At 40.7% G+C, this 23,743-nt stretch overlaps 1 protein-coding gene across 4 annotated transcripts in view; it reads right to left on the minus strand.

Annotated features, from left to right (window-relative positions):
• The window catches only part of DDX6 (DEAD-box helicase 6), a 36,327-nt gene extending 14,974 nt beyond the window's left edge, over positions 1 to 21,353 (minus strand). For 2 of the 4 annotated variants that reach the window (XM_049856621.1, XM_049856622.1), the window contains exons 1-5: positions 21,034 to 21,104; positions 17,347 to 17,817; positions 14,195 to 14,258; positions 13,183 to 13,287; positions 659 to 788 (exon numbers count right to left, since the gene is read on the minus strand). In XM_049856621.1, coding sequence (XP_049712578.1) covers positions 659 to 788; positions 13,183 to 13,287; positions 14,195 to 14,258; positions 17,347 to 17,546 — 499 coding nt within the window. In that variant the 5' untranslated portion in view covers positions 17,547 to 17,817; positions 21,034 to 21,104. Of the gene's footprint in view, positions 1 to 658; positions 789 to 13,182; positions 13,288 to 14,194; positions 14,259 to 17,346; positions 17,818 to 21,033; positions 21,156 to 21,273 lie in introns of those variants that run through there. The other 2 variants (XM_049856624.1, XM_049856623.1) reach the window with 2 other exon arrangements.
• Positions 21,354 to 23,743: the final 2,390 nt, after the last annotated feature.

Here is a 23,743-nt window from a genome sequence, read left to right on the forward strand (position 1 = left end):
ATTCTGTAAAGACTCCTGATCAAAAGGCAGGAAACGTGTAACAGAATGTAGAATTCAGATTTTCTGACACCACTGAGGGTGGATGATCCCTGAAAATACTGTCCTGAAAAAAATCTTTAAACCTTATCAAGCTGAAACCATCCCCTGAAATCATCTTTAAACCAAATAGTATTTTAGCTTAATTAGTAAAGAATGCCTTGAGCACTGTGCTCTTTTAAAGAATTATTTACATGGGATCAAACTGACAACAGCAACTCAAAAGGTTAGATGAGAAGCTTAGAGGGCAGTGAGTTTATTTTAACGGTGGTGGAATAATTTGGAAAAGGATCGTGAGAATGCTTGCTCAACTTGATGAATGTAACGAACACCACTGATTTGTACATGTAGAAACAGTTGAATTGGTGTAATTTTGCAGTATATATTTTCACCAAAAAAGCTAAAATAATTTTTAAAAATCTGTGTATCATATTAAAGTACTTTGAAAACAAACTCATTATAAAAAGTAAGGGTCACTGGGTCAAAAGCTGAGAAAAGAAAGCATGACTCTTCCAGATTATGTAAATTCTGACTAAAAAAAGACGATAATATCTTGTATATAATTCCTAAGTTTAAACTACCATTTTTAGTTTAAATAAACAAAAGCCTTTCTTCAACTAACCTTGTATATTGTCCTTCTTCAGGTCTAGCCGTTCAAGTAAGGGAATGAGGTAGGCACCGCTCTTGCCTGTTCCATTTTTTGCTCTAGCTAAGATATCCCTACCAGATAAAGCAATGGGAATGCTCTCCTCCTAAAAGAGACAAGATAACAAAATGGCTTGTGAACAAAAACAGTACATAAGCAAATTCTTCTCTGAAATACACTGAAAGATATCTCTCTAGTACTACTTTGAAGTGTTCTACATTTACATTTTACATGAGAACCAAGTAAATTACCAGGCCACTCAACATCACCATCATTATCATCAAGTATTTACCATATCTGCTCACGGAGCACATTTTAAACTCTATCTCAATGTACAAAAAGTGCATCATGGACAGACGACAGTACCACCCCATCCAAAAGACATTCCAGTCACTTAGTAATGGCTCCCCCTCCCCCGCCTTTATGATAGTTCTAAGATCAGCGCTTGAGAAGGATACTAGGAAATAATAGGAGGTTATTTCATCTGAAAAGAATTAAGGTCTTAACACTCTGAAAACTGTTAAAAAAAAAAAAAACAATAAAAATAGTCTTTATAATTCTATGTCTATGTGAAAACCAGGCTGCTACCTAATCCTCTGGTTAAATATTAACTCAAAAAAATACTCTGTCACTCCAAATTTAACTTTATAGGCCAGCTGACTAGTACTTCCTCACTTCTAATGGTAAAGTCTAAGATAATATAATGATTCAATGAAGTAGCTACATTTCAAAGACAGAGTGACTATCAGACTCAAGGTGATTGAGGTTTTGTGAACAGGCTCAAATTAGGTTAAGAGTAGTAACTAGTCCCAAATTCAGACTTCTTTCAAGGATCAGGTAGATCTAATGGTATTATAGTAAAGTATTGAACCCTAACCTAAACTAGTCATTGTGAAACCTATGCCCTGGTCATAAAGAAAGAAAAGACAATGGCAATAGCTTAGGACAAACTACAGTGGCAGCAACTGCCTCCTACTTCTACCATTACACCAAACACCTAGAAACCACTCTTCACAGATTCTGGAAGAAAGAACCTGCTTTTTCTTATAAGACCATCTTTCTCCATCTCATGTTAAAAATTAAAAGCACAAGAAACATTTAAGATGATGATTTTTAGATGCAGATGTTTTAGAACATTCATATATTGTTTTAGGGTCTTTACCAAATAAATTCCTGGAAGTAATAAAATAGGATTTTTTTTATGTTGTCAGTTTGTGATTCCTACATACTGAGGGCAAAGTAAACCACAGCTATTAAATAAAAAAGCAAAGAACACTTCTGCTTCCAGAGAGGTATCATCATTGCCCATCACTGAAAAAGAGCAAGACTCAGGGCCTTCTATACTACTAGCCTTGCTTAAAAACAAAACCAAACCCACTGCCGTCGAGTCGATTCCGACTCATAGCGACCCTACACGGCAGAGTAGAACTGCACCATAGAGTTTCCAAGGAGCACCTGGTGGATTCGAACTGCTGGTGTCTTGGTTAGTAGCCATAGCACTTAACCACTATGCCACCAGGGTTTCCTAGCCTTGCTTATGGTGGGCAAATTCTGGACTAGGGCTGAAAGGAGTGGGAGTGTAGTACAGCCACGACACTACCAAATATATAGCAAAAAAGTTTAAAAGACTCTGGAAACAGTAAATAAATCAGAAAGAATTTGCAACCTGGTTCTTGGCACTAATCCCTTGACGTGCAAAGGAAATTTAACACATATTTAATATTTAATAAAAGACCAAATATAGTAATTTTTAGTAATCATATCTAATACGTTTTTACATCCCCAAATTTGAGAGATAACTGTTCATCTGTAAAGGTTACTTTAGAAATGCTAAAAATACTTCTAAAATGTCAGTTTTCATTCCAAATCCTCCATACAATTTATAATAAAAGGGAGGAAAGATTGTTTTTCTTTCAGCTTCCAAACATATAGAAACTTTCGCTAATCATTACTAAAACACAAACTAAAGCATATGCCCTGGTGATGGCAGAGCAGTATTGTCATGTTTGTGAAAAAGAACTTACTGAATGGTTAGTTTGATGCTTAAAATGCAACATGCTTTATCATCTGGCAAAAGACACCATGTCACTGTAAAAACAGAATTCTCACACTAACACTTGTTATAAAAGATCACAAGAACAAGAATATTCAGTCTTATGGCTTCAGGGGACATCTAAGTCAATTGGCAAAATAAATTCTATTAAGAAAACATTCTGCATCCCACTTTGAAATGCGGTGTCTGAGGTCTTAAATGCTGACAAGCAGCCATCTCAGATGCATCAATGAGTCTCGACCCACCCCGATCAAAGGAGAATGAAGAACACCAAGGTCACAAGGTAATTATGAGCCCAAGAGACAGAAAGGGCTACATGAACTAGAGACTACATCATCCTGAGACCAGAAGAACTAGATGGTGACTGGCCACAACCGATGACTGTCCTGACAAGGAGCACAACAAAGAACCCCTGAGGGAGCCGGAGAACAGTGGGATCCAGACCTCAAATTCTCATAGGAAGACCAGACTTAATGGTCTAAGGCTAGAAGAATCCCGGCAGTCATGGTCCCCAAACCTTCTGTTGGCCCAGGACAGGAACCATTCCCAAAGACAACTCATCAGACATGGATTGGACTGGACAATGGGTTGGAGAGAGATGCTGATGAGGAGTGAGCTACCTGCCTCAGGTGGACACTTGAGACTATGTTGGCATCTCCTGTCTGGAAGGGAGATGGGAGGGTAGAGGGGGTTAGAAACTGGCAAAAGAGGGAGCAGGCTGACTCATTAGGGGGAGAGTAAGTGGGAGTATGTAGTAAGGTGTATGTAAGTTTATATGTGAGAGACTGACTTGATTTGTAAACTTTCACTTAAAGCACAATTATTAAAAAAAAAGAATATTCAGTCTTAAAAATAAGGGACATCTTTAACAAACCTTTTTAAAAGCTGAAAAATGCTATTTACTGAATCACAAGTGTCTTGTTGACACTGAAAAAATAAGAGCAAGGAAAGTCCCAGTCCGTTTACCTGACTGACCTGGAAGTAAAACATGAATGAACGGTAGAATGAACGGTTGGAAAAATTCAACTAGTTATTCACTGTCAAAAGAAAATGATTAGTGAAATTTTTTAAACTAGGAAAATAAATTAGAAAACAGATTCACAATAACTGACATAATTTGTTTCTTCTATGCTGGAGCCCTGGTGGTGCAGTGGTTAAGAATTACTGCTGCTAACCAAAAGGCTGGCAGTTCAAACCCACCAGACGCTCCTTGGAAACCCTATGGGGGCAGCTCTAGTCTATAGGGTTGCTATGAGTCGCAATCGACTCAACGGCAACGATTTTTTAATGCCTAGGCTAATGGCTGAAAGAGTATCTCTAGCACTTTAAACAGTTACTGTAGAAACTTCTAAGTTGTATGCATCAAGACAACCATCTGCTACCATGACACTTATTCTGTCTACAAATGGGTCAGATGGGTTTCCACAAGGTCAGAATAACATAGCTGCCAGTACTACGAAAACGGTCCAGTGACGATAGTCTGTTACCTTGTACCTACGGCCAGCATTAAACAAGCTGCTTTAAAGCAGGTCAAAGAGAATATTGATTTTGACCCTTTCGTCTTAATCTCTTTCCACCCACTTTGGGTAAATTCAATTTATCTTCTGTAGTTCTGAAGGCTCCCATTGCCCCCACAGGTTAATTCTCTTCTGTAGTTTTTCGAGTTCACCTGCATACTACTCAGTTCTACAGCATTCGAAAAGGTAGGACTAGAGGGTGTCTAAAAGACTTGGTGAGTAAGGTTCTCTATAACTTCGGAACGAAGAGAGGCAAGGCAGAATTAGATTGGGGATATCTTTTTTTTTTTTTTAAATAATTTCTATTGTGCTTTAAGTGAAAGTTTACAAATCAAGTCAGTCTCGCACATAAAAACTTATATACACCTTGCTACATACTCCCAATTACTCTCCCCCTAGTGAGACAGCCCGCTCCCTCCTTCCACTCTCTATTTTCATGTCCATTTTGCCAGCTTCTAAGCCCCTCTACCCTCCCATCTCCCCTCCAGGCAGGAGGTGCCAACACAGTCTCAAGTGTCCACCTGATCCAAGCAGCTCACTCCTCACCAGCATCCCTCTCCAACCCATTGTCCAGTCCAATCCCTGTCTAAAGAGTTAGCTTTGGGAATGGCTCCTGCCCTGGGCCAACAGAGGGTCTGGGGGCCATGACCACTGGGGTCCTTCTAGTCTCGGTCAGACCATTAAGTCTGGTCTTTTTATGAGAATTTGGGGTCTGCATCCCACTGCTCTCCTGCTCCGTCAGGGGTTCTCTGTTGTGTTCCCTGTCAGGGCAGTCATTGGTTGTGGCCAGGTACCGTCTAGCTCTTCTGGTCTCAGGATGATGTAGTCTCTGGTTCACGTAGCCCTTTCTGTCTCTTGGGCTCGTTATTAGGTCGTGTTGTTGGTGTTCTTCATTCTCCTTTGATCCAGGTGGGTTGAGACCAATTGATGCATCTTAGATGGCTGTTTGCTAGTGTTTAGGACCCCAGACACCACTCCTCAAAGTGGGATGCCGAATGTTTTAATAGATTTTATTATGCCAACTGATTTAGATGTCCCCTGAAGCCATGGTCCCTAAACCCCTGCCCTGCTTCGCTAACCTTCGAAGCATTCAGTTTATTCAGGAAACTTCTTTGCTTTTGGTTTAGTCCAGTTGTGCTGACCTCCCCTGTATTGAGTGTTGTCTTTCTACATTGCGGATATCTTAATTTCCATTTCTGTCTCACCATCTGACTGACTCGGATTAAGGCCATTTATTCTATTTGTTTGCACTCTCTGATAGTTGTTGTTATTAGGTGCTAATGAGTTGGTTCCGACTCACAGCGACCCTACAGGACATAGCAGAACTGCCCCATAGGGTTTCCAAGGAGCAGATGGTGGATCTGAACTGCCAACCTTTTGGTTAGCGGCGGAACTCTTAACCGCTAGGCCAGACTGTTCAAATATAAGGCTTTAACAAAATAAGCAGGCTAGTCTGTTCACATATCTGGAAGTTAAATTGAACTGGTATTCTCCCCCATATGGTGGCCATTTTGAATAGCAGTCAGAGAATTAAACACATGCACACTGTTTCCTAAGAAGATTAGGTAATACGAAGCAAGAGAATTCAAGTCAGGCTCTGACAGCTTTGTGACCCAAATGAAAATCAGGAGGTGCTGTCAGGGAGGAGGAAAAGAAACTAAAAGTTGTTCACACTTACTATGTGCCTGAGCAGCATGCTAGGCACTTACAGTTTCTGTGTATTTTACACTTGTTTTACAGCTGACGAAAACAGATCCTCAGAGAGATTTAATTGTTTTGCCCAACTCACAACATAAGAAATGCTAGAACCAGGATTCAAACTTAGGTCTGCTGCTAATAGTATGTGCTGGCGAGGATGTGGAGAGTCTGGAAGCCTCATACACTTCTCGTGGGAATATCACGTGGTGCAGCCACTTGAGCAACCGTCTGGCAGCTCCTCCAAAGGTTAAACAGAGTGACCACACAGCCCAGTAATTCTACTCTTGGGCACATACCTAAGAGAAATGAGAACGTATCTCCACACAAAAACCTGCAAACAAATGTTCACAACAACATCATTCATAACAGCCACCAAGCGGAGACGACACAAACGCCTGTCAAATGATGAATGGACACACCAGATGAGGTATATCCACACAATGGAGTGTCATTTGGCAATAAAAGGGAATGAGGTACTAACACGTGCTGCAACATGGACAAACCTTCTGCCAGTCATAAAAGACCACATATTGTATAATTCCATTTAAATGAAATGTTTGGAATAGGCAAATCTATAGTCAGGAAATAGATTAGTGGTTGCTTAAGGGTGGTGGAAAACGAAGGACAACTATTAAAGGGATTTATTTTTGCGGTGATGAAAAGGCCCTAAAATTGATTGTGATGGCTGTAACTCTGTGAATATACTAAAAACCACTGAATTGTGCACTATAAAGATGTGAATTGTATGGTATGTGATTTATATCTCAACAAAGCTGTTATTTAAAAATAAAAACAAAAAAACACCTTAGGGCTGCCTAGCTCTAAGTCAATGCTGAACTATAAGGTCTAAGGACTGATTCAACAGATATCTGTTGTGTTCTGGCTACCCAGTATTCATTTCCCTTTCCTAGTAGGATCTGAGAGTTCCTGGGTGGTGCTAATGGTTCACGTACTCAGCTGCGAACCAAAGGGTTGGAGGTTTGCCTCAGAAGAAAGGCTTCGTGATCTACTTCCAAAAAATCAGTCACTGAAAACCTTATGGAGCACAGTCCTACTGACACACACACACAGAGTCGCCATGAGTAGGAATCAACTCAACAACTGGTTAAAAGCACCTCAATTTCATTCTGAAGAGCTACTTCCAACCCCTAATTGATAGAATCTGGCCAACCTTCTAAGCCACGTGGTAGACACGTGACCTAAGGTAAACCAGGTGAACGCTCCCTCTGAAGAATCTCAGTTCTTAGAGTGCATCCATCACTGCTTCCGAGCCCTTCAGACCTGCCTCAGTTCTTGGCCCATCTCTAAGTTTCTCCAGACTTCTCATTAATCTATCTTGTGAACTCTTGATATTCTTTCAATAAATTTCCTTTTCCTTAAGTTAGCCAAAGTTGATTTCTGTTACCTACAATCCCAAAATTGTATACTTTCCAATTTCCTAGTACTGAGCGACATTTTCAAAGGTGTGGTACCTACAAAAGCTCAAAACTACATTTAGAGTAGCTGTTCCTCTTATTTTCACTGCCAGCTGAGCTTAAGAATCTTAGTTTCAGGATCAAAGAAAACTATGGGTACTGTGGAGGAGGTAACAGTGACTGTCACAGAGGCCCCCTACTACTCAGAAAAAAGGAGGTAGGAGATAGTAATTTCAATAATATCTCTTAACTTAAGGGATGCACCCCAATTTTTTAATGGTAACCAGGAAGGAAGGAGAACTGACTTATACTGTCAGACATAGTTGATAAAATAATTAGAGATTCTTGAGTTAGTATGAAATTTTGTTACAGTAAGGACCTTCCATGCTTCCCTCAGTAATGGACTCGCTACCCTCCATTTCATCTTCTTATCTAAAAAGTCTTCAAAAGGTATGCCCAGGGTCTGGAGGTGGCAAGACTATTACCTCAGTCTTATAGCTCTGAATTAGTATAAGGGTTCATAACATTAAGCAGAATAAAACAGTGGCTTTTTTTAGACTCTCCAAAGAAGTCAGTGTTCCTATAAAGCTATCCCTTCAGAATGCCAAAGTTAGGCTACTGAGCGCAGCATTCAGACCCTAAGTATAGTCACAGATGGCCACATCAGTGGAAGACATGAGAGAAGATCTGTAGTATATTTGGTTCAACCTTGCCAGTGTAAAATCCTCTTTTGTGAGCATACAATTGTATATGGCTCATTCTCCAACAATATTATAGCCAACTGCAACTAAGTTCTAGCTCTTAAAAAAACTCAAATGCCTGGATAAAACTGTAAAAGCGAGTACTACAAAAGACAGCAGATACATTTTAGGGAAAAAACAAAACAAAACAGAAAGAGAAGGTGAGTAAGAATCAGAACAACAGTAGCAGACAGCCAGCCAGTCACCAGTCATGAGGTTGGATTTTACTAGAGGATTTCTAAATTCCTTTGATTCCAAAATCCTATTATTTATCGTGTTACCCAATGGTTCTAGGAAACATCTTGTGCTTTCCATGAATTCTCAGGAGAAAACACAGGGAAGAAAGACAGTATGAATGGTAGTCTTAGGGGTCTAAAGTAATGCTGATATTCATACAGTGATTTGCTAGATCAAAATACTTTGTTTATAGTTTGTATCTGATCCTCACAATTAAAACCCTAAGAGATTGCTTAGTATTTCTACAGAAAAAGCTAGACGTCAGACTGGCAGAGTGGCTGCAGTACTAATCACCTATATGCTATATCAATATTGAGTGTACAAGCAAGAAGTCAATTTCAAATTTTAACACAAGATGGGAAACAGGAGCCAGTAAGAATCCACTGAAGGAGCCCTGGTGGAGCAATGGTTAAGTGCTCAGCTGTTAGAACTTTCTAGCAGCTCCACAGCTGGAAAAGATCTGGCTAATCTGTTCCTGTAAAGATTACAGTCTAGGAAACCCTATGGGGCAGTTCTACCCTGTACCATATGGTTACTATGAGTCACAATTGGCTCTACGACACACAACAATGGTCATAAGAATTAAAAAAAAAAAAAAATTAGGTCTGCTAAATTAACCAACTTCCTTTTTTGACAGGACTACTAATAAAATAATAGTCCTCGACATTTATTGAGCACTTATCCTGTTTAAGGCACCCTGGTGGCAGACATGTTAAAGAGCTTGACTGTTAACCAAAAGGTCAGTGGTTTGAAACTACCAGCGGCTCTGCAGGAGAAATATGTGGCAGTCTGCTTCCATAAAGATTCACAGCTTTGGAAATCCTATGGGGTTGCTCTGAGTTGGAACTGACTCAATGGCGGTGGGTTTTAGGCACTATACTAAACGTGTTGTTGTGTGCTGTCGAGCTGATTCCGACTCATAGCAACTCTGTATGAGAGTAGAACTGCCCTATTGGGTTTCCAAGGCTATAATCTTTAGGCGAGCAGATCGTCAGATCTTTTCACCCGTCAAGTCCTTTTACCTGTGGAGTGGGTGGTGGGTTTGGATGGCTGGCCTTTCAGTTAGCAGCCAAGCACTTAACCATTGTGCCACCACAGCTCCTTGTACTAAGCATACTTATATGAATCATCTACCGTAACCTTCACAACAACCCTACGTAATGTACTAGTACTCCCATTTTATAGGTGAGGAAATCGAGGCTTAGAGAGGTACCCAAAATAATTAACTTAGAAAGGAGTAGAGCTGGAACTCAACCGGGGCAGACTGACTGCAGTTAACGCTCTTAAATACTTCCCTAGACCAAGTTCACCTGTAGACATAGGTTACCTCAAGTATTCTAAGCATAACTGAACCTTGAGAGCCTACTTTCTGCCAGATGCTGCGCTAAGTATTGGAGATACAAAGTTGAATGATACAGTCCCTAGAGTAGAAGAACTCATCATAAGTCTTTTCATTCCTGTACCTCAAAGCAGATTCCTACCCCTGGACACCCTTTTAGCTCAATAATGAAGTCACTCCTGAGGTTCACCCTTCATCCAAAGATTAGAACAGGCCCATAAAACAAAACGAGACCAAAGGGGCAAGGACAAGAAGGCAGGAGGGGACAGAAAAGCTGGTAATAGGGAACCCAAGGTCAAGAAAGGAATGCTGGCATGTCGTGGGGTTGGTAACCAATGTCACAAAACAGTACATGTACTAATCGTTTAATGAGAAGCTAGTCTGTTCCATAAGCCTTCATCTGAAGTACAATAATAAAAAATAAAAATACAGACTCCTAAATATTTTTAATATTTGCACCCAAATTGCCTATGTATCTGATAACGCACAGCCTTATCTTGATGTTCTCTCCAGTCATGACAAACTTCTTTTGGTTGGTCCACAAAGCGCACTCTCACCTCTGGTCCATCACTACCATTGTATTCTCTGCTCAGAACATGGATCACTTCTTCCAAGTTATTCCATCTTCCCCTTAGGACTATATGTCTTTGCAATTTCAACTTGAAATGTGTCCATCATGCTATACTGAAATTATATGTACAACTAGCCATCCTTTCCACCAGACTGTGAAGGTAGGAACCCTATCTGCCTTGTTCATCACAGTATCCCCAGTGCCTAACACTGTCTAAGGCACGCAACACGTCTGTTCAATGAAAAAGTATTCAGTGGTATCACAAGGTTTCTATCCTTAGTCTAGCTTGGACTAAACCATTTTATAAACTTAAGACAACGAACACATGCTTACACACTTGCACACGTATAATGCTTGTTTACATATACATGTATATGTATTTTTTTTCTTGCTCTTTCCACTAAAAGGCCTAGTTAGAAAAAAGCACACCTAGTCCCCAGATCTTGGTTTCTGATAAAACCAAAAACCCACCCACCGCTGTCGAGTCGATTCTGACTCATAGTGATCGTACAGGACAGAGTAGAACTGTTCCACGGCATTTCCAAGGCTTTAATTTTTGTGGAAACAAACCACCATATCTTTAACACTACCCCCCAATAACAGGAATCAGGGGTCCCTGGAGAAATGGCTGATTCCAAAGCTGGGGCAGGGAGGTACAAAGTAAGTCTAGCATCATGTCATGCCAGAAAGTGACGAAGTACTCAAGAAAAATGAAGGCAGTACGTGCATCAAGGCTCTCTCACTGGCCAAATCTGGGGCAATCTGAACACAAAAATACCACTGGAAACAAACAGGAATTCAGAACTCATACTGATGACAGACATAAGGAGGGGAGAAGTGAAGGCTCTTCCTTACAGGGCCAACTGTGGAAGGAATGCTCGAGTTGGAAAATTCATCATTTTGTAATCATCACGGTATAGATATCAAGGAAGAATCATCAATGGATGACATTATTCACAAAGCCAAAAGGCAGAAACAATCCAAATGTCCATCAATGGATGAATGGATACACAAAATGTGGTATATACATACGATAGAATATTACTCAGCAATACAAAGGGATGAAAAACTGATACATGATACAATGTGAATCAACCTTGAAAACATTATGAGAAATAAAAGAAGCCATATGATTCCATTTATATGAAATATTCAGACAGGTAAATCCATAGATCCAGAAAGCAGATTGCTGGTTGCCAGGAGCTAAGGGGAGAAAGAGACTACTTAATGGGTACTGCTTGATAAGTATAGGGTTTTCTTTTGGAGTGATGAAATGTTTTGGAACTAGATGGGGTATGGTTACACAACATGGTCAATGTAGTAAATGCCACTGATCTGTTCACTTTATAACAGTTAATTTTATGTCATGTGAATTTTGCTGCCAATAATTTTTTAATTAAAGAAGGATACCATCAATGAATGCAAAAACTAGGGAGAAATTTTAAGGACGAATAAAATATTTGCAGGATCTTAAAGTGCTCCCATAGACTGCTTGTTAGTTTCAAGGGAGGAAAAAATAATAATTATACGTTGGAAAAATCAGCTAACACCTTGACTGAATAATCAAAATTAACATCGCTAGTGAGGAAGAGACAGACATTGTGTATGCCTTCAAATGTGATATACCCTGGGAAGGCCACAACGTGAATTCTGCAGTATTCCAGCTAAGAACGCGTAACTTGACTCTACTCATATGGAAACATCAGACAAGCCCAAAATAAGAAATGTTCCATTAAATAAAGAGGGGAGATAGAAAAATTGGGGAACGGATACGGGTGATGGCTGAACAAGACGAACATGAGTTAATGTCACTGAACTGTACATGTAAAGAATGTTGAAATGGCAAGTGTTTTGCTACACATATATTTATCACAACAAAAGGGGGGGCTGTATTTTTAAAATGTGAATGTCATAAAAGGTGAAAAAAAAAAAGACTAGGGAAATGTTCACAACTAAAAGAAGTTAAAGACGTTTCGATCAAAGATTCTATAGAAGAATTCCGATCAAAAGGGGGAAAACGCATAAAAGAATTTCAAGTTCTGGTGGACTTTTTGGAGCCGTGAAGGTTGGATGAACCCTTGAAACTACCGCCCTGAGATAATCTTTAAACCTTAAACCAAAAAATACCCTGAAATCTTCTTAAACCAAACAATAGTTAAGCTTGATTAGTAAAAAATACCTGCCTTAAGCATTATACTCTTTTAAGAATTATCTATATGGGATCAGATTAATTACAGCAGTTCTCAAAAAGATTAAATTGGGCCCTTAGGGGGCAGTGAGTCTGTGTTAATGGCGGAGGAACAACTCAGAAAAGGAGGGTGAGAATGGTTACACAACTTGAAGAATGTAGTCAATGCCACTAAATGGTACATGTAGAAACTGTTCAACTGGTGTCTGTTTTGCTGTATATATTTTCAGTAACAAAATAAATAAAATTAAAAAAAAAAAGGGGGGGGGAGGGTTCAAGAGACATAACTAATAAATGCAATGCCTAATCCTAGACTGGATCCCGTCCAAGAGAAGAAAATGCTGTAAGGACGTTTTAGAGTCAAATGAAAACTGGAATATAATTAATGAGATAGAAATATTATACTAATGTTAAACTGACTGAAAATAATAACTGTATTATGGTTATGTAAGAAAGACTGAAAATAATAACTATTATGGTTATATAAGAAAGAATATCCCTATTCTTAGAAAAATAGTTAAGAGGTAAAGGGCCATGCTTTTATAATTTACCCCTCTTAAAAAGTTCAGAAAAATAGTGTGAGTGTGTGCGCTTGTGTGCAAGTAGAGAGAGAGAGATGGAGACAAACAGAGAATGAGAAAATACCTTGGTTCATTGTACCACCCTTACAGATCAAAAAGAAAAGTATGTAATGCTTAAATTAACTGATAACATCACATATGCTATGGAAGGGGAAACATACCTGAATAGGAGATGGCTTTTCCCAGCCCATTTCAAAAATTCCCATCAGTAACTCCCGTTTCAAACAGTAATCTTCAAACTCATTTCCTTTTGTGGAGGTCACATCCTAGTCAAATAAACAAACAAGAAAAATAAAGTACAACTGTGTTCCTTTGGTAGTTAATATGTTTAAGAAACTTGTCTGAGAGGCTAATTCTTTATCTACTCCATCTTAAATATAAACGTAAACAGACTACTTTTCTGTCCTGATGTATATATTTAAACTCTTCTTGAAGAACAACTATGTTCCCTGCAATACCCAAGAGTCATAACAACTATGTTTTGAGGAAAAGCCAACCTCTGGTCACATTCTTCTGAGGACTGGTAGAATACTGTTATTTTTTATACACAGAAGTATCATGCTGTGAATTGGAAGTCACAGATGTAAAGTCATTCCTGGTTCCACCACTCTTTAACCACAAATATACTTGGCTAAATCAGGGTTTCTCAAGTTCACCCCTTTTGACATTTTGTTCAAGAAAATTCTTTGTTGTCCTGTAGCATCCCCCAAGTTGTGATAACCAAAAATGTCTCTGGTCATTACTAGATGTCCCCTGGGGGGCAAAATCAGCCCTGGCTGAAGAAAAATGGGCTAAGTGTAATAACTTCTGTGAACTTCAGTTTCTTCATTTGCAAAACTGGGATAAAATCTAGTCTGGTATCTTACAGTGTTGTTGAGAACAAAAGAATTCTGAGAAAACGCCTTGAAAACCGTTAAGAGTATTCCATAAACTATACAGTAAGATGTACATATGCATAAACATACATTATATACTATATATATACAGGCTACCGTTATGCAATTAAGTAAACATTTCAAAGAATGGTAGAAATTTTTGGCCTTTCAACATATATGATCTATACAATTTCAATATTTCAACCTACTTAAGAGTAAACACAGTGTTTATCGTTACTATGAGTAACCACTTCTAGAGTTTCCACATTTTTCCCTTTGAATTTCTCAACCAACTTACCGAAGTTTTGATTCTTAGATCCTTTGGAGGGAGTTTTAAAGTCTTTTTCCAGTCATCACCAGGTCTACAGAGAATATAATAAACTGAAGTTACAGGATTTATAGCATCAATAGTCTAAAAATACAAAGGTGATTCATCTCAATTGTAACTAAATTTTAAACAAGCACAGTAAATTGCCATTTACTTAATATAGCTAACAACACAGTCAAACAACTTGAGAAAAAATGTTCCTCTTACAAAGAATAACAATCCAGAGAGGATCAAAATTCAAGAATAGGAGTGAGTGAAGCATCCATCCGCTTAAAAGCAGCAGTATAGTATACTGAAGCTGTCACAACTGGCAACCCATTTGTGTTTTGTCTGGCCTATATATTCCATGGATGTGATAATTTAAACTGGTTGCCAACAAGAAAAATTAAAGGATTTCATGTAGAAGTCCAGATTCTAACTTTTCTTGAAAAACTGGATGCTTTCGTAATACTGGTTCCAAATTCCTGCATGGCAACAGTCTGGCAGCACTTAGTAAGTCGACTTTAAAATCAAGCAGTTGTTCCTTTTAAAACAGGGCAAAAAACCAAACCCAAACCGAATCCATTACTGTTCTCGATTCTGACTCACAGTGACCCAGTAGGACAGAGTAGAACTGCCTCACAGGGTTTCCAAGGCTGTAATCTTTACAGAAGCAGACTGCCACATCTTTCTCCCCTATGGGTGTGGGTTCAAACCGCAGACCTTTTGGTGAGGAGCCAAGCACTTAACCACTGCGCCACCACGGCTCCCAAACAGGGCAAATACCCACCCTCTAATTTGGCACAGTCCCTGTAGGCATCTGAGTTTATAACTTTTCGTGACTACTTAAAACCAAGAGCTGTGAAATTTCAGACCTCAGTTCAAGTCTTGACTCTCCTACTTCTGCACCAGTTACTTTTCTAAGCCTCCGTTCTTTTATATCTAAAATGGGTTATTAAGAATTATAAAAGGCAATTTATATAAAGCACTCGGCATGGTGCCTTACAAAAAAGCTCAATATTTGCCGTTAATGAGCATCTCAATCTTTTTACTGAGGATGCTTGAAAAAATGAAATAAAAAGGAAAATATAAATAAAATAAAATTATCCTTTTGGTTGGGTGAAAACCTCAAATAAAATTAATACACAAAGTAATAAAAAATTGTGAGAAAATGTTTGCAGACAATAGCGCTTTCAACTGTGAGATCTTTAAAATAAGAAGCATTTTCACTGATTTCATGACAGCTATTCTTATATGTAATCGGGGCCCCTAAAACATCTGTCTTGATTTAGAAAGATGAGCACTTATTTTACTTAAAGCAAGGCCCCACAAAATCCAAAACAGTCTATAATACAGATAACCATTTACTACCAAGTCCAAGGATACTAAATCCTTCACCTTAGTCAATAACATCAAAGTTTACAAGCAAAAACATCAGTTCATAATAGACTTGCCACATTGTCAAATTCAAATAGTGAATAAAAATGGAGAAGACGCTAATACAAAATGTGTCTACAAGAGACTTATAAGGTCAAAACAAAGAATAAGAACTATTTAAAGTGAGTAAATAAGTGATAAAGTATTAGAAGAGTTCTGAGACAGCTGATACAATCTAGAAGCCTTCATGAAGAGGTGACACTTGAGCTGATATTTGAAGAAGCGACAGAACTGAAAAGAAACCATTAATCCTGGGAAAACAAAACAGTTGCCCCAATTCAAAATTGTTTAAATAGAAAATACTGTGTCATTATGAAATAACACAGCTTTCTTTATATGATTCTATCCTTAACTAAAAAGCCTAAATTCTGCTAGCCTATTCGTATTGGGGCAGTGGTTAATCGTTTGGCTGTTAACCAAAAGGTCAACAAGTTTAAATTCACCGGTTGCTCCTTGGAAACCCTATGGAGCAGTTCTACTCTGTCCTAATATAGGATCATTATGAGTCGGAACTGACTTGATGGCAACGGGGTTTTTATTCATATTTCATCAAAAGACAAACTATAACTTGATAAAATATTCTTAATTTCTATACTTACTAAAGCATTCACACTAAACATAATAGAATACATATTAATGCCAATTTTCAAAGAGACCAAATAATTTAACTGAGAATTAATTCTTATAGGTCACTAGAGAACTACATCTATATCGCATCCTGGTAGCTTATGAGGACTAATTTCTTTAGGAAGTGCTTCTTAAGCATGGAAAGGATCTAGGATGTTGTAATAAAACACACAACTCAGTGAAGCAAAGTTTCATCACCCTACGAAGATTTCTAGATGTTTAATCAATTTATACAGCTAGATTTTTAACAAAAACCAAACCTCATGGGGTTAAAGAGTCTTAAATGTTAATTTCCCACAACTGTATTTTTTAGATTGAAAATTACCATCCAAATCATTTAACATGTGCACTTAAACATAACAAATAGCCTACAAACTTTAAGCTTTGAGAGAAAAAAATATCCTGTAGTAGGACCAGGCTCTTAAGTTTTCAAGAAGGTTGCAACTATTCAGAATGGGAGTTTCCAAGAGTTCAAAATCCTGAGTTCACCATGATGTATACATTAGATTCTTCTTTTATGTGTGTATAAAAGGAGGGAAAAGCTTCTTAAAAAAGTAGAAAAGCAAAGCCCTGTAAACTACAAAAAAAAGTTATTGGTAAACTGTCTATGAGTGAATATAATTGGAATTCAGAAGGCTGGGCAAACGTGACTCTTTAAATTCAAAACTTGAAACTGGCTTTAACTGATACTCAATAAAACTAAGATAAAGTGCCCTTATAACACCAGAAACAACTATACCAGCAAAAACAAAACAAACCTGATTATTTCACTCACATATAAAAACTCAGCTAATAACTTCTATACTGTGGTAATTATGAAAGCCAGAAATGTTTCAAAAAATAATCTATACGAAACTAATATATACCATCTGTGCCTGTGTTTATTACTTAATAAACCATAATTAACTATGGCAGAAATATATTCTGTGCTATTGCAAATACATAGTGGGCATAAAACACGTTCTCTATTCGCAATTAAAAACAGTTAAATTAGGTACACACAAAGCAGTTGACAACAAAGTAACAAAGAGAAATCTCCTTAGTCCCTCAAGTGTATTATTATTTCTTCTAACACTTACTTAATAGTGGTGGTCAAACTCTGTGCTTGCTGTTGAGTGCCATTATTGACTGTGTTGGTGTTTTTCAGCTGGTTCATCTGTTGCTGTGTCTGTGTTCCCCCTCCTCCGGGGCCACCACTGGGCTTCACAGGGCCCCTCAGCTGACCATTTTGACTGGACAGACCCATTATAACAGGGTTCTCTGTTCTGGCCGTGCTCATGCTGTGTTAATTGTAAAGATGTCTCTTTCAAACCTCAAAACTTTTGAAAGTCAGTAGAGACACTGTAATAATAGTTTATTAGGCTCTCCAAAACGAAGAGATAAATATAAGTCTTGCTCAATATATGAGTCCTTTATTGCAATGCAGGCAAGCACCTGTAAGTCTCTGAACGGTAAGCAGCAGTAACTTGCTCTCATGCACTGAATCAACTTTTTATTTTTAAAAAGCCCTCTATCAAAGTTGAGTTATAGCCGAATTCACTCACTTCAATCTGAAACAAAGGGAAAAAAATTAAATTAGCAAACACAGGAAAGTTAGAAAACTTTTGTTTTCCTTTGTAAGAACTCCTTTAAAAACCACCTTTAAAAGAATTCATCTTTTAAATTAAAAAAATCAATACATTTATACTTAGAGCAAATTACTATCCAGCCTAGAAAAGACACAGAAAGATGAAATGCCTCAAAACCAAACCTACAGATCCATCTACAACATCTTCTACAAAAACTGTCAGTTCAAAGCAAGTGGAGAGAAGATGAGTTACAAAAATACTATGACTAAATTAGTATTAATTGTCAAATGACAATCTCTTCGCCTCACTGTCCTCACTGATGAATTCTTTACAAGTTTCAGCCACCCCTAAAAGTCATTCATTACACTTAGTAACTGCATCACAACTCAGTGATCACACAATTTACTTAATATAAATCTACATATGAACAGAGCAAAACAATTTTTTCTATCTCTGACAGCAACTGAGAGTCCTTGAAGAGATTAGCAAATTTCTGACCTGAACCTTACACTTTCAGAAAAAACACTGTGTGCCCTTATGAACTTCAACTACAGAAACTGAACTTTCCAAAGAAAAATGTACGTTCCTCTTTCCCTTAAGCTTTTGCCCCTTAAAATAGTGACTGAAGAAATCACGGGACACAGACCTGTCTGCATGTCAAAATTGCATCTTTGAAAAACAGCCAAGAAAATCTTTAACTACTTTAATAAAATCTGAATACTAAAAAACTATTAGCTACATTTTAATATAACATTTTTTCCCAAAACTATGCCCTAATTTAAAATAGTCCTGTTGTTCAAAAATAGATTTAAAAAAATACACAAAAAAATTTCCTGTGTAAAAGGAGTAAATCTGTGAACAGCTAAGCACAGTAGTGACTTTAACAAACCCTTCCAAGAAACCCAGAGTACTAATTATTTGTTTTAAAAAAGAACTAGTCAAATTTCACTACTTTCAACTTCTGTTCCCAAAATCGAATTACAGCCATGGGTTGCTTAAGGTTTACAATATGTTCTGTGAAATAGAATACTACGTGATTTGGATGTTGTGTGAACACCGTATTATATACAGGCAGTCCCCAGAGTACAAATGAGTTCTGTTCCTATGTCTAAGTCGAATTTGTATGTTAAGTCATAACAGGTACGGTTCATTTCTAACGTCAGTTAGTCGAATGCTTGTCTTAGTATGTATATAGTGTACGTTTCTATGCATGAAAAACATTTAAAAAAAACTCCCAGATACACTGAAACGTCTTTAACATGATAAAGTAGGAATCAACTTGACGGCAATGGGTTGTTTTGATGCGCAAGGCAAAGTAGCACCCATTTGTTATTGTGAACCATTGTGTCTACCTCGAATTTTTAATAGGCTTTACAGGGTAGGTTCAAAACTACAGGTTGTACGTTAAGTACGTTAAGCAGAAGTTCCTAGGTTGGGCGTCCGCAACCCAGGGACTGATTGTACTTAGCAAAGCCATATGGGATGCTGTAGTGTTACCTATATTGACTGAACAGCCACCACGAAGCTGTTCCCTATGTCCGGTTCTCCAATCGAGATTTCTTAACTCTATTATAACCTTCTGGGACCACAGACGGATACGTGGTCCAACACTGCCTGAATGGACCTTATGCGGCACATGACTGCATTTAAAAACTTAGTAAATAAAAACTTAATTACAAAGCCCAGAAAACAAAGGCCTGCTGTTGTTTTTTTTTTTAACTCCTTTACATTTCTTACCAAATATACACTAACTTATTAATCAGGACTTATTATTTTTGCCATACATCATGGGTTTTCAAATTTGAAATTATAAAATGCTCCTTTGTCTTCCTTTTTTAATTGACAATCAGGTTGCTCACAAGCCAATCCTAATTATCTCATACACAGAGCTTTATATTTCTACGTTTCCCTGTATCTGTCTGACCACTCAAGCGGACCATGGCTAACAGCCACCTAATTTCAGTTTCAAGGTAGTAAATGGTTTCCTGATTTGGGAGGTTTATATTATCATGATGAACAATATCACCGAGTTCACACCGGGAGACTCATTTGTCTGCAAGACACTAAGAGGATGAAGAGGGCAACCCCTAAAGATTAAATGATATTACTACTACCCATTATAAACAACAGGACCTCTGTTCTCTCCAGATCCAAAATGTGACTATGTGGTAACTGCTCCCCTCTTAATTGAACTGAAATCTGCACTGCAGAGAAGAAAATATTCCTCTGGCCCTTCCCAATTTAGTGTTGCAAATTGTATTTCTACGTTTTCAAAAATACGAAGGAAACGTAAACTAGTTGGGAGGAGCCGCTAGTGGAGTTAACTACAGCACTTTTCAGGTTGTAGTTAGCAACTGACACTTTCACACCCAAAATATCATTGTCATCTCCAACGAGAGCTTTTGTTTGCAAACGCAGCGCAGTTTCGGTATGCTAGATCTGCAAGTTGTAGTGAGTTTTATTCTGAGGGGAAAAGGAGACCGTGGAAGAGAAAAGGGAATGAGAGGGAAATGAAAGAGGCAAGCCAATGATACGAGCCCCGTTTTGTGAGGCAATAATTTCTGATCTACGTTCTCCGCATCCTCAGTCCCTTACACACTTCAAGTCAGCTTCCTCTGGCCATATACACAAAAGGGTTGGGGCCCTGCAATCGTATCTGCGCAACATGAGCCAGGAACCAGCTCCGAAGGTTGGAAACAATAGAGACTCCCTCCATAAGGCCTCAAAGTGATACCCCTAACTCAGAAAGGCCCTCATTTCCTCCACGACTCGGGGGCTCCACAAACACACTCTTGTTATGGATCTAAAAGCCCCATCCCAATCAAGCAACTGCTGGCCCTCTTTTTAACAGGGCCCTTAAATCCGGCATTTCCATGCCGCCCCCTATAGGGCCGCCGCGTACCCTATAACCTCCACCACCCCCCTAGTCCTTGCCGCTCCCTCCAGTTCCATATTCATCATCCACTGCACATCTCCTCCGAGTACTTCGGCCGCTCTGTATCTGGACCCCACCGCGCACGACATTCCTATTTCTGCTCCTCTCAGGCGCCCCCGTCCCACACAGCTGCTGGCAGCTGCCCGCCTTCCTCCCCAGGGCCGGACCAGGCCTTAGGCCTCAGCCTCGGAGCGCCCCCCACGCCGGGCTCAAAGCTTTCCGCAGCCCCAGTGGCCCGTCAGACCTCGACCCCACCACCTCACCCCGCTCCCCGCGGCTCGAGCCCGCGTCCTACCACCGAGGCCACTCCCGCTCGGCACCCTCAGTCCTTTATTGTTGACTCGAAGCTCCCAAAATGGCGGCGGCTCCTTCCTCTTCGGAAACCTCCGCCCACCCCCGCCCGGCCCCCTCGCTTCTGCCTCTTCCTGCCCCCGCCCCGCTCCTGGGGCCGCTCTACTGAGCATCCCGCGTCGGCCCGGCTCCCCGGGCCAGTCCAGCCCTACCTCTGCCGCTGCCCGCTCCCACGGAGCCGCCGAAGTCGCCGCCCGGGCTGAGCTAACTCGGCTCCCCTGCCCCCTCCCTCTCCCGCCCGCCGCCGCCGCCGCCTCCCGCCCTCTTTCCCTGTCTCTCCGCATGGCGGCGGCCGCGGCTCCTCCTCCACTCAAGATGGCGAGAGCTCAGGCAGCCGTCGCTGCGCCCACGGCGGGGTCAAGGCCTCTCCTGCTTCGCGGCAGGAGAAAGGCGACCCGGGGAGCCCCCCTGAGAAAAAAACGGAGGACTGTTCTCCCACACTGACTGGGGGACCAGCGGGTGTCCAGGTGGAGAGAAGTTGAAGGGGAAATAGTTTCCTTTCTGAGGAGAAAGGAGGGGTACTTTTTCCTCAGCTGAGGAGATGTCTGGGTAATAAAGGGTGGGAAGAGTCCACTCTCCCTTTGCCTCTTATGAGTCGGAATCGACTCGACGGCAGTGGGTTTTATTGGGTTCTCAAAAGTGAAAATCGGGGGCTGCGACCAGACGAGGATCTGCTTATTCCTGACCAAAGACACGTTCCGAGAACGGCCTGTTCGGACAGTGGCTCCGGGACCGGATAGCTGGCCTGACTTCTCCCATGGTCTGGGAGCCTGCTGCTGGACCCAAGGAGCCGCGCCCGAGCCCCTCCGGGGGCGCCTCCATCCAGGAACGCGCGGAGCGGGAGTCCCGGAGGCGCCGGCGCGCGCCTGGGGTGGGGGCCGGAAAGGGACCGAGAAGGCGCTGCTGAGGGGTGAGGGGCCGGGACCGACCCCGGAGAGCGCGAGGTGGCCGCTGCCCGGGCGCGGACGGCGGCGGGGCCGGGGAGCGAGCCTTGAAGTGGGAGGCTGGGCTACCGGGTCCCGGAGACGGCGCGGAGGGCGCGGGCCGTGGACAGGGGCAGCGATCCTGCGTTGTCGGCTCTAATCGTCAGCCCTCCAGGGAAGAGGGAGCGGAGGAGGCCAGAGCTCTCCCAGAGAAGCGCGAAAGCTTCTGATGAGTCAGTTAAATGGAAGTAGTTCTGTGAGGAAATGAGGAACCAGAAGGCGGCGAATGCTTTTTTCTCGTGCCTGACCCTCGCTACAAAGACAAGTAATGTATTTGTTCCCAGAATTACTTTTCCTATACACGACCCTGATGTCTCCATTTATCCTTAACAGAAATAACAAGAATGCAGTCTCATCTTAGGTAAAACAAAAATTTGGAGCTAGAGAGCTAACTAGGTCAAGAGAAAATAAAAACCTGGGTCTCACCCAGCTAAGAGACTGAATATACAAGGGGACAGTGGCCAGACCATATACGACAGAACTCTGACCCACAACCTCTGCAACAAGGCTCAGGAAGCCAAGCCACAACCTCTGCAGCAATCGGCCCAGAACGGTCAGCATTCGGTCAATGACCGCCAGCTTCCCTGTTTTTCGCCCGCTTCCAACTCGGAACCAATCAGAGAAAGCCAAATATGCTCCCCAAACCAATCACATAAGATGCCCCCCGCTTGTAGTTAGCCCGCCTCTAGCTTCCCTAAACCAACAACCTTCAGAGTCTACCTGAACCTTAACCTTGTTCTCACTATAAAGCTTCCTTACTCCCCTGCCTGCCTTTGAGTCTCTACCAAATCAAGAGATGATGGTTGATTGCCTTGCTATATATAGCAAGCTCTGGATGAACAGCCCGTTTGTTCTCATTTGTTGGTCTTTATTTCCACACAGCCAATGGAAACGAAGAAGTGTAGAAGGTTATTCCTGAAAAAGGTTCCCCTTCCAATTTTTTAAATTCTAAATTTGTAGCATGTCATTTCTCACACAGATTTTAAAACACCCACTTATGTAAGGGAATAACCTTGCACCTTGTGCCTATCCTAGAAGAGAATAGCTAAGTAGTTTCTTAAAATGATAACGTGGGAGAACTTGTTTGCCTCATTATCTTTCCCAGGATTAGTAGGAATGTGAAGGGCAGGAGGTCACTTCCTGGTGGGATCTCCGTAGGCCACTCAAGAAATGGGATCAGGCAAAGGAAAGCGGTTTGCAACCACAAATAAACTGTTACCTTCCAAAGGGGGCTGATTGAAGTCATGACAAAAAGAGGAAAAGAGAAGAGGCAACCAAAGTGGAGTATGAAGCAGCTCCCCTTCCAGGGCTAAAAGCTTTAAAGACTCTGCTTAATGTTTTTATAAAATAGCCTAGTACCACTGTTATTGTCTGCTGCCCTTGAGTGGGCCCCCATTCATAGCGACTCTGCACGACAGAACGAAATGCTGCCCATTCCTGTGTCATCCCTTGTGCTCCATAGGGTTTTCATTGGCTGATTTTCGGAAGTGGATTGCAATGCCTTTCTTCCTAGTCGTTCAGTTGGGAAGCTTGGCTGAAACCCGTTCAGCGTCATAGCACACAAGCCTCCACTGACGGGGGGCCCATGAGATACATTGGCTGGGAACTGAACCCAGGTCTCCTGCACGGAAGGTGAGAA

Source organism: Elephas maximus, chromosome 17 (assembly GCF_024166365.1).
Source record: "Elephas maximus indicus isolate mEleMax1 chromosome 17, mEleMax1 primary haplotype, whole genome shotgun sequence".
Taxonomy (NCBI): domain Eukaryota; kingdom Metazoa; phylum Chordata; class Mammalia; order Proboscidea; family Elephantidae; genus Elephas; species Elephas maximus.